At 33.2% G+C, this 12,557-nt stretch overlaps 1 protein-coding gene across 1 annotated transcript; it reads right to left on the reverse strand.

The window, feature by feature from the left end:
- Positions 1-5,072: 5,072 nt before the first annotated feature.
- LOC145951854 (uncharacterized) lies at positions 5,073-9,174 on the reverse strand. The gene is made up of 4 exons (XM_083063990.1): positions 6,159-9,174; positions 5,931-6,067; positions 5,768-5,843; positions 5,073-5,683 (listed from the first exon to the last, which is right to left on the reverse strand). Exons 1-4 carry the CDS (start codon positions 7,786-7,788, stop codon positions 5,142-5,144), a joined length of 2,385 nt encoding a protein of 794 aa, XP_082920116.1. The 5' UTR covers positions 7,789-9,174; the 3' UTR covers positions 5,073-5,141.
- Positions 9,175-12,557: the final 3,383 nt, after the last annotated feature.

The raw sequence follows: 12,557 nt of genomic DNA on the forward strand, positions 1-12,557 counted from the left end.
GGCCGTCTAAAGGTTGTATTAAATCTGAAAGTTTTTGGTGTTTTACCTTAGCTTTCTAACATACTAAGCAAGCATACACAAATTCCTCCACTTCCTCCGTCATCTTAGGCCACCAAAACATCTTCTTAAGATATTGATACATCTTAGTAACTCCTAGATGAATACTAAGACTGCTCTTATGACCTTCTTCCAAGATTGCTCTCTTAAGTTCTGGCACATTTGGAATATACAACCCATCCTTAAATCTCAACACTCCATCCACTCCAAATTTAAACTTACTTTCTACACCTTGATTCAACTTCTCTACTTCTCTTTAGACCATCATGTTTCCGCTGCGCCACTCTGATACATTTCAGTAACTCTTAAATAAATGCTAAAAATATTCTTATGTCCTTTCTCTAAGATCATCTTCCTTAATTTTGGGTTTACTAGGCACATAGATTATATCCTTGTATCCCGAAACACCATCAACTTCCACTTGTAAAAGGCTATTTATATTCCTACCAATCTTTTTCACTTGGGTCACTAAGAAAGAATCTAACTCCTGAGTCTTCTAATCTCATTATTAATCTTTTCAACATATTCAATTCAATGTTCCTAAGGGTGAGCTCACACATCATGCTTAAGTTTCTAATCTACTCAATCAAACTCAACCCTTATATCATCAAAATGATAGATAAATGCTCATCCTACTCAGGACATTTGTCACCATATTAGTTTAACTTGTATAATCTTCTCCAATGATTAGGCACCTAATTGTAAGTTCATTATGTACTCATACTCGGTCTTCAAGTCTTACCACTTTATTTATACTCCAAGAAAACTCTTATTCACTACCTTGTCCTATAATCTCATACCTGGCCACCAAAATGAATCGACTAATATGCTTATTCAATATCCTTTGAATAATCCATTCGTTAATCGAGTCATACATAGTCCCTTACTACTAGGAGTAATTTCACAAATCAAACTTAAATTCCTAACTTGAGCCAAAAGATATATCTCTTTGACCATAAAGAAAGATAAATATAGATATTTCCTATTCAAAGCATCGACTGCTATAGGTTTACCCAGATAACAACTAAGATTAAAATCTTAATCCTTACAATTTCTAACTATCTCTTCTATCTCATATTCAATTTCTTCAGATCAAACAGATATTTAAGATCCTTATAATCACTAAAAATCTCAAGCGTAACTATTACAACTTCTAATTCAAGGTAATTTCTCTCATGAATTTTCTATTTCCTATATGCTTAAAAACATAAGTTACTACCTTTGCATCAATAATCCACCCAAACCTGTCTTCAAAGTCATCACTATATCCCACATAAGACTTACTAGAGTCAGGTAATATTATCACTAGTCAATTTTGCCATAAGAGTTAGAACTACTCTTATACTTACTATCTCACATAAAGACAATACCCCTCATAGTGAATGTAGTCAAGGGCAATGCTATCCTAGAAATTCTTTCAATAAATCTCCTATAGTAAGCCTCATAAAACTTTTATTCTCGCTAACTTGCTTAGACATCTCTCTGCTTAAACATAACTTCTACCTAAGACAGATTCATGTTCACCTTAACTGAAATTTACAGGGACTAGAAAACTTAACATACAACCGTCTTGGATATATCTTCACCTTCAACTACAATATGATCATATCACATCCTAAGATCAATATCACTAACCATACAACATTCACCATTTGATCCCTAAGGTCTTCTATTCACATATCGACATACATGCACATCAAGTCATATTAGAATGCCTACTTTAAACCTTCATATATATCATCCATAAGCATGTACATGAACAACCTTTACCACATAGCATCATATAACCTTAAACAACCTCTCAATCTACACGAAAACACCTCAAAACATGTCAATTCTTATCCTTGCATTGCCTACTAACCCGAAAACATTATTATACAGACTAACTTCTATTTTTAACAACTATCAAAGAAAACAACACATAAAGAGTTCTACTCATCCACGTGATATCAACCTATCACTAAGTGAATAGGCTACAACTCTTAGTGAGACATGAGATTTTAAAAAAACAAATCATCTTCTTAGCTAAAGAAAACTTCAAAAATCACAACAAATATATTCAATGCTTACAACTATACCTCTGATTACCAAAGCAGCTATACTGGAGTTCTAGACCTCCGTTTTACCTGATTCCAATTCCATTAGAAAGATAACATCCAAGGCTACCACTTTCCTGAAGACTAACAAAAATTCTAATTTTGTCAGTATAGCACTTGTACTGTCACAACAAAACATCTCCTACACCAGACAACAATAGTGTATCAACATCTAAAACCACAAAAATACCTCAATCCTTCCAAACTTACTCCTTTCCACCTGAAATTCATATCAAAGTTTCCCACTACAAATCTAAACCAAATAACTCACCTATTCAGTACAAAAGGCTTAGAAAATAAAATTTTCATGCAACCATCAAACTCTAAAAATCATCAACACTTCAATCTCTCCTTAAGAATACCAAAACTCCAATTCTCAACATACCTCATCTTTGGATTCAATTGCTACAACTATAGCTTTCAAAAATTTCACCAATCATAAATTCTTAATACACTTTAAAATAAATCAATGTCTTACCCAAATCTAAGGCCTCAATAGTTCCCACAATATTAACAACACATTTCGTCTACCACTACTCGCACATATGCTTGCAACACAAGCGATATTACTCAACCACCACTTCTTACGTAAGTATCAAACAATTAAGCAATCATAAGAATGAAGAAGAAAGGTCATAATGGTATTAGCTGACACTATCATGACTATCATTCCTCTAATTAAAAAAAAAATAACTTAACAATATCAAACTTTACAATATCAACACAAGGAGAACATCATCATTATCATTATCAAAGCAAAACATCATCAAAGCAAAGCATCACCAAAGTATACAACAAACAAAACAATGTCAGAGTACACAACAGAATCTCGATAAGTCACGGCCGATTAGATCAACCTGCTCTGATACCACTAAATGTGACACCCTCTACCCCATTATTAATATACAACAAATGTAACAATAAAATATTACTGTTCTTCTTTTTGGGTAAATAAAATCTTTCATAGTTGACAAATATTTCAAATATAACAAGGTAGAAGATTCACATTCGTAACTCATAAATCATAACTCCAGTGTAAAAATTATAAAAGAAAAGAAGTTAAGATTTTCAATACAATTTAGTGTAAAACAAGAAATCATATATATACAAATAATAATAAAGGAAATATAAATTAACTCCAGTAAAGGTGGCAGTGCCTCCTGGTTAGGAATTAATTTATACTCCCAAATCATATAATAAAATATAACAAAGATGTACGTTTTGGTCTTTTATCAAGAACGTTCAAATTACAAATCTTAACATAGAATTTCCTTGAATTATAAACTTTATCTACGATATCTCTTCGTTAGAAATTACAAAGAAGAGAAACTAAAGTTATTAAAACAATAACATATTAAACTAAAAATAACTATGCCCCGATGTCACATCCTATCAGAGCATGCCCAATTGAAGCCTTTAAGCCTCATCACCAACATCCTCATGATGCTGATCATCTGCAACACAATTTAAAACATATACAAAAAACAACAAGGGAGTGAGAAACATCTCACTCAGTTTCAGGTGAAGAATAAAGGTTAGATAGCACCCACACACACACAACAAATATAAGTCATATGTAAATAATACACATAAATAATCAATATCACATATATATACTCATTTATCATGCTTATGATGTCATGGACTCAACTCATAAATGCATGCATGTGGCGCCATACGGAAGATTCACAATTCATCGTTGGTGACCCTAAGGTACACCTGGTTACATCACTGGTGACCCTAAAGTACACCTTGTTAGCATGTTACATCGTGGGTGACCCTAAGGTACACCTTGTTAGTCGTGGGTGACCATAAGGTACACCTTGTTAGTCGTGGGTATGCGGCCTCAGCGGCACACCTGGAGTAATATATGCATATGATGCATGTCATACATTTATAATCTCATTAACTCAACATTTAACTTATTACATAATTTCATTTAGTACATCATATCATTATTTGTCATAGTATCATAATCATAGTTTGTCTCAATAGTCCATTCTTAGGTCTCATGTCATTTGTCCATATTTCACATGGTCATGTCATCAATACTCCTCATAAGGTCCGCATAGGTATTCACAGAGATTCAGAGAGCATTCTTATTCATATTAAAACTCATGTATTATTAACATTAATTTCATATTCATTTATTACTTCAACAAAGAAAAAGGTAGAGTAAATAGAAAATCAGACAGAACAACGGCACTTTCAACAAAACAAAGTAGAATAAATAGAAAATCGGACAGAACAACGGCACCTTTAACAAAAAGCAAAGTAGAGTAAATAGAAATTTAGACAGAACAACGGCACCTTCAACAAAAAGCAAAGTAGAGTAAATAGAAATTAAACAGAATAACGACAAAGGATTGGGGGCCAATCCGACAAACAACTATATAACAATTATCCCCACACCCCTGAGCGAGGTTCTCACTCCCCCCATTACCTGGATAGGCGGAGTTGGAACTTGGGCAGGGTCTCCTCCTCTGGATCCCCTTTTTCTTCCCTCTCTTTCTTTCTTTCTTTCTTTCTTTCTCTCTCTCTCTCTCTCTCCTCTTTCTCTCTCTAAGATTTTTACTTCTTCTCCTCTGTACCAAATTTTCACCCCCCCTGCCCCTATTTATAGGCCTCCTGGCGCAACCGGAACGGCCGTACTGATTTCGGAACGGCCCGTTCCGGATCCTTCAAACGTGGGCAAATTTCTCAACTGGAACGGCCCGTTCCAAAATCAGAACGGCCCGTTCTCAAAAAGCAGAACGGTCCGTTCTGAAACCAGAACGGCCCGTTCTCAAACCCAGCAGAACGGCCCGTTCTCCCTCCGGAACGACCCGTTCTCCTTGTTGGAACGGCCCGTTCTAGGCCCGTTCCCAACCTAAAATTTTAGCTTATTTTAAATGCTCAGAACGGCCCGTTCCACTTTCGGAACAGCCCGTTCCGAGTTACTCAAATGCCCCTAATACCTTTATAAAATTACGAAAATGCCATCAATAATTACGAAAATGCCATTACTAATAAAAATATCCTTTTTGGGGTGTTACAATCATCCTCACCATCATTTTCTTCACCATCAATATCAACACCATCATCACCACTATTATTACTTGGTGGGCTTAAGTCACCCCCATCATTATCACTATCTCCACCTTCCACATCTTCATCATCTGTATCAATTCGAGGCAACCACTCTGAATTTTGAACTCCATCTAAAAGTGGATTTTCTCTTTCTTCTATCCATGCAGATAATGGATCATCTTCTCGAAATATATAATCAAGATTAATTGGATTGAAACTTGATTCAATTTCTTCTTGACTTTTTCTCATTTGATGCCTCATTTTCAATTTCATGTTGTAATGTGTAAAGACAAGTTTTTGCAACTTTTTGTACTTAAGCCTATTCCTTGTCTTTGTATGAATATAGCTAAACGTACTCCAGTTTCTTTCACAATTTGTGGCTGAAGTTGTTTGACTTAAAACTTTAATAGCCACACGTTGAAGTTCAGGAGAGCATGAACCAAACATCAACCACCATTCAGCTTTTTAAGAGATCAAGAAAAAAAAAGTTATTATTTATAAAAAAAATACATTTATTTATTGAGAAAGGAAGAAACTATATTTACCTGGATTCATTCTAGACCAAGCTCTTTGAGCTTGAGGTGTAGCAAATGTTTCACCCATGTCTTTAAACAATACCAACTATATAACATTATATTGTATAATATATCAATACATAGTTATATAACAATAATTTTAAAAAACAAAATATAATTATTTATTACTAACCGAGTTTAAAGCTTTAATTTGATCATCCATGTTTCTCTCCAATTTCATAATGACCTTTTTGGTTCCTTCAAATGTCTCTCGATACACATCAGATCCATGTTCAACTCCATATTGAAATTGTGGATTAAGAAAATACCCTAAAAAATAAATAGTTAATCAATATGTATCTATAATTGTATGTATTAATGTATTGCTTTATATAATAAACGTAAAATTACAATGACATACCAGCAGAATGAAGATCAGAATGCATGAATCTCCAACGCTTGTCAATTATTTCTTGGTATTGAGAATAATAACGAGAACTTTTTTGAATTGATTGTTTTGCTCGATCAATTGCCTCATATATAAAACCCATTGTTGGTTTCTCATCACCATCAACTAGCCTCAAAACTTTTACTAAAGGCTCAAATACCTTCAATATATCATTAGCCTTGCTCCAAAAATCATTGCCAATAACAATTTGTCTTGCTTCAAATGCCAATCCATTTTTGTCTCTTCCAAATTTAGATCGTCTAAATTCTTCTGAGTTGAACATGTTCCTCAAGCCTTGCTTTTGTTGCACAATTGCTTGAAGTTGTAAGAATTGTGTTGCAAATCGGGTAACACCAGGACGAACAATTTCTCTACCTCCAGTGTATTTTTTCATGAGATTTACAATCCATGTGTGATTGTAGATAAAAGTTGTTACTACGTTTGCATCACTTAATAACTTTTGCACATTCTTTTTTTTCCCTATATCCTCCAAACAAAGATCCAAACAATGTGCTGCACATGCAGTCCAATATAAATGTTGTCTCTTTTCCATCAACTTTTGACCAGCTGCTTTAAGTGCTTTTTCATTATCTGTAACAACTTGAATTACAAATTCTTCTCCCACTTCATCCACAACCTTATCCAATAACTGAAAGTAGTAATCAGTATTTCTACTGTCAACATTAGAAGCATCAATAGATTTCAAGAAAATCGTTCCCTTGCTACAATACACTAGAAAATTCATAATATGTGTATGATTTACACTATCTGTCCAACCATCACACATTATTGTTACTCCTTTTTCCTTCCATGTAGTTTTCAACTTGCTTATCCATTCTTGCATGCTTTTATATTCAGCTTCTAAATACACATCAGAAACTTCATAAGGTGTAGGGCATTTAACTGATGGACCTACCTCAGCTGCTGCAATAATCAAATTATGCAACCATGGAGAATTTGATAAATTCATAGGTAAGCGTTCATAAATTATAAACTTGCTTACCGCTTCTCCGAGCTTTTTCTTTAATGTTTTCATAAGACCCCCACCTATTTTTGGTTGTTTCGTACTTTTACTTCTCACAAGATCCACATTTGTAGACCTTAAAGCAAAAGTAGCATCTTCTTTTCTTGAAGTTTGACTAACACTCATGCGAGAGCTTCCACCTGATTCATAGATGTTATTAGATCCCTCTGTTTGTTGTCTGAATCGTTGTCTATCTTCCCACTCACGTTGTGATCTAATGCTTTGTTGCGAAGCTATCATCATCTCCTCGTCACTATCTTCTTCATCATCTTCTCTTAATCGAGATTCAAATTCTTCTTTTCTTTTTCTAAAGTCAATTTTCTTTTCTTTTCTATCTTTGAGAAGTTTCATCATATTCTCCCTAACAAATGACGTGACTCTTGGACAACCTGCTACTTGACCTTTATCATGTGCTATGTGTTGCTTCAATCTTGTAATGCCACCCCTTATTATCTTTTGACAAAGTTTACATTGGACATTGTTGCGATTTCCTGCTATAGGTACTCCAAAATGCCATCCAATATCGTCGCTTGGAGCACCTTCCAGTCTTCCTATAGGAAATTCTTCATTTGATGTCATTATGTATTATATCTGTATAAAATTTTGAAAATATAATATCAATCTAATTAAATTATATTTCAAACTTCAGAACAATGACTAATAAATTAACATAATAATAAAAATAAATATAAACAACCTAATATTGATATACATATAATTAGGCTAAGCATATTATATATAAAAATATTGCAAAATATTCTAATAATCTTCACATCTATACTAATATATAAAAGGGATACCCTTTTCGGTAACCACTTTGGTCTTTGCATTTTTTAACCATTATACCCTTCTATTTTAAAAAATTAAAAAAATATTTTCTTTTATCAAATTTAAAAACTTAAGACTAATTGACTAACAAAATTACATTATTTTCTGTAAAAATAAAATAAGTTGAGTTTAGTTTTAAAGATATGCTAATTTCATTTTGTTTAAATTACATAATAATTATAATTATATTTTTTAATTTACTATTACAATATTTGTATATTCGGTGGTGATTATCATGGTAGAAAACATTTACTAACAAAAGCATTTTTTTTTTTGCATTTTACTGGCTAAATAATAATAAAAGAAAGATTTTCATCCATGTGATAAAACAGCTGCATGTGTACTTAGTTTACAGTTATTATGCTTTTTAATGAAATTAAATAGCTTCAGTTAACAAAAAAAACTAAATTAATTGATGACTAATGACCATTTAAAATTTTAATTAAAGGCCACAAACACAAGCCCAAAGCTAGCCCACGTCCATTCTAATTTGATGACTAAAGGCCATTTCAAATTTTAATTAAAGCCCACAAATAGAAGCCCAAAGCTAGCCCACGTGCATTCTACTTTTTTTCATGCTCAGTTAATTCCTAAACACAAATGCTGATAGAGTCCAAGTCCAAGTGTCCAACATTCAATTTGGGTCTCCATTGTCCAACTCACTAAATAAAAAATAATATTAAAAGAAATTTAGGTTTTCTTTTGGAATGCGTCGCCGCTGCTATTAAGCCCCCAAACCTCACCGCAACATTTCAAGCAAAAACCAAGCGAAAATGAAGCCAAAATCAAGCGAAAATGAAGCCAAAATCAAGCAACAATCAAGCAAAAATCAAGCCAACAACAATGGCAAGGCTATCAACGAACAACAACAAAGACAAACAGGGGTCAGAAAACTTACCATTAACAACCAAGCTTCCGCTTCTTGGTAGAGATACGAAGGGAGTTCCGAATGAAAGTGTAAGTTCTATGAATCTATGTTTGTTTTTCACCTTTTAAGTTAAAGTTTCAACGATCTCGTGAATAATTTCTGTGTTCTCTGTTGCGTTCTGAAAAGATTCCCAAAAAAGTTAACTTTTTTAAAAACGATTCCCTGTTCTACCTTGTCGTTTGCGGATTCAAAACGATTTCCTGTTCCCCTTGTCGTTTGCGGATTCAAAACGGAGGTGTTGCGGACGCAACACCGTTACGCTACGGAAAAAACCGTGATTTACGGTCTCACCGCAATTGCGGTCCGATGCCGTTGCGGACAAGGCCGCAACCGCAATATTGCGGCCGCAATGCGGGATGCGGTCCGCAATTTAAAACCCTGCTTAGGCTAGATTTGACGGTACTTGAGTGGTAACACTCTCTCATTATCCATAGCCCGCACTAGCTTCTCGCTCCCTACCTTCATTCTAGAAACAGAAAAGCTTCCAACTTCATCGTTAACCAAAGACAGAAATTCTGCACATGCATCTTCAAATATCACCATTTCTATTCTCTCAAATCAAATGCACCTATGAAATTAGTAACAAAACAGCATCTCTAGATTCCATAATTATATTATTAGAAATTTTAGAAACTTCAGAATTAATAACTAAAAATCTATAAGTAGTACTATGTAAAGAGTATCCTAGAAAAACACAATCAACTGTCTTAGGACCAATTTTTCTTTTCTTATTAATAGGAATATTCACCTTTGCAAGACACCCCCACACTTTGAGATATTTCAAATTTGGTTTTCTATTTTTCCAAAGTTCATAAGGGGTTTTATCAGAATTTTTATAAGGAATTCTATTCAAAATGTGACATGCAGTAAACAAAGCTTCTCCCCACAAATTATCAGGCAAACCAGAACTTATAAGCATAGCGTTTATCATGTCTAATAAAGTACGATTTTTTCTTTTAGCAATTCCATTCGATTGAGGAGCATAGGGAGGAGTGACTTCATGAATTATGCCATGTGTTTCAAAAAATTCACCCATTTCATTATAAGAATATTCCCCTCCTCTATCAGAACGAAGAATTTTAATATTCCTTTCTAATTGATTTTCAACTTCTGCTTTATAAACCTTAAATTTTTCAAATAACTCACTTTTATGAATAATCAAGTATACATAACAATATTTAGAGAAGTCATCAATGAAGGTAATAAAGTATTTCTTTCCACCACGAGTAATAACACCATTACTATCACATATATCACTATGAATGAGTTCAAGCAAACAAGTTTCCTTTTGGACAGGATTTTGAAAAGATTTTCTAGGTTGTTTGGCTTGAACACAAACTTCACATTTTTGTTTCAATTCATTAAAAGATTTAGGAATAAGATCAAGTGTCATCATTCTTTTAATAGAATTCAAGTTAACATGTCCAAGTCTACCATGCCAAATATTACAACATTCAACATTTGAAATAGAAGATGAAGAAATGCTAGAATTTTTATTAATAAAGGAAGACATGATACTAAGTTTAAATAAACCATCACAAATATATCTTTTCCCAACAAAAGAACCATGTCGAGAAATTACAACTTTATTGGATTCAAAAACAACTTTAAAACCTTGTTGAACTAACAAAGCAGCACTAATCAAATTTTTCCTAATTTCAGAAACATGAAAAACTTCATCTAAAACAAGACAATTTCCAGAAGATAATTCTAATTCTACTCGACCTAGACCAATGACGCGCGCTAGACTCCCATTCCCCATGCTTACAGTACGTGTGCCACATTTCTGATATGAAGAAAATAATTTTTTATCAGCACACACATGAACATTAGCTCCAGAGTCAATCCACCAATCATTTGAGTTATAAATAAAATTTAACTCTAGGCTAGTGACATGATACCTGTTAGATGGGGAATCCGAGCTAGCATTAGCGGTAATAACATTATCTTGAGGCTGAGACGAAGATTTGGGATCAGATGTAATGTCTTTTGGTTGGCGACGACGATGAAAACAATCTTTAGCAAAATGATTGTTTCTTCCACAAACAAAGCAAAAGGACTCATTTCCTTAAATTTTACTCTTTGGTTTGTAGTTGTTATTAAAAGCTTTGTTTTTATTTTTAGAGAAATGAGAGCTCTGACCAAATTTATTATTATTGGTAAAACCAGATTTTTTGAAAAATTTTTGTTTAGGCTTATTAGCATTTTCCACTAAATGAGCCTTAGCCTGAAAAGGAGTTTTATTATAAACCTTTTGTGAAATACAATGTTTATCTTCAATTCGCAAGGTAACCAATAAATCAGATAAAGTGAAGTTATCGGGTTTATGTTTAAGGCTTCTTGCAAATTCAGACCAAGAAGGAGGCAATTTAGAAATTAAAAAACTAACAAGCATTATGTCAGGCAAAGTAATTTCTTTCATTTTCATATCATAAATAATATTTTCAAATTCATGAACTTGGTCAGAGAAAGGTTTTCCATCTTCCATTTGAAAATAAATCATTCTTTCACAAGAGTATTTTCTTAAACCCTTTTCAACAGAACCATAATTTAGTTCAAGAGCGTCCCATAACTCCAAGGTAGTTTTTGTATGACAAAATATTTTATAAATATTATCAGATAGAGCACTCAAAATACGACTATGACACAAAATATCTTTATCACTAGAAGAACCAGCTTCAACCAAGGCACATTCAGAAGAATTTTCAGATTTTCCATTTAAAATAACAGAAAATAAATTCAACTCTGTAAGCCAAAATTTCATCTGTTGTTGCCAACATAAAAAATTTTCACCAGTAAATTTTTCTGGCTTACTACTCAAAGAATTTAAAATGTCAGTTGCAGACATGTTGATATTGAACAAAAGGAAAAGAATTTTTCTCTCTAAGATTGTTAGAAAAATAATTTAATAGAGCACAATAAAAATAAATATCAACAACACAATGAATATTATAAAATTAAAACAGAGCAATCAGTAACAACTAATTGAACACAAAGAGCAAATTAGAATGTTAAATAATAGGTTTAGAGTAGCCTGGGTTGAAGCACGCAGAGCGCTATCCTTAGAGAGAAAACGCCCCCACTGCATTGATAATTTTGAGTCTTATAATGCGCTCCTCTCCCAAGATAAGTCAACCCGTTAGACCGTTCGAATGCAGCGAAAGATCCCCGAACCAAAGAACACCGCTCCAAAATTATAATTTTTGTAGTAGAAAATATTGAGAGAAAGATAAAATGAGCTTGCTGTGTGATTTTTCTGTGTGTCGATAACCTTTTTTTCCGCATGTACCAAACAGCCTATATGGTCCAATATTAGTGTGTTATATGCATAATAAGGAGTGCACCTCAATCTTCGGTAGCAACAAAACTCAACGGTTAAAAGCAAAAGGTATCGTGGTTAATAACCAATTTGAAAAAGAAGACATAATTGGTTACGTGCATGCTGCAATTCAAACGTGCATGCTGGAAACGGTTATTGATTTTGTTTACAAATATTAAATAAAACAAAGATTAATTAAATTAAATATTTAACTTAAATTTTAAATTATAAAATAATTTCTCAACAGTTCCAGCATCTTCAATAACGCTACTC

Source organism: Cajanus cajan, chromosome 9, assembly GCF_000230855.2.
Source record: "Cajanus cajan strain Asha chromosome 9, NIPB_CcT2T_4, whole genome shotgun sequence".
NCBI lineage: Eukaryota > Viridiplantae > Streptophyta > Magnoliopsida > Fabales > Fabaceae > Cajanus > Cajanus cajan.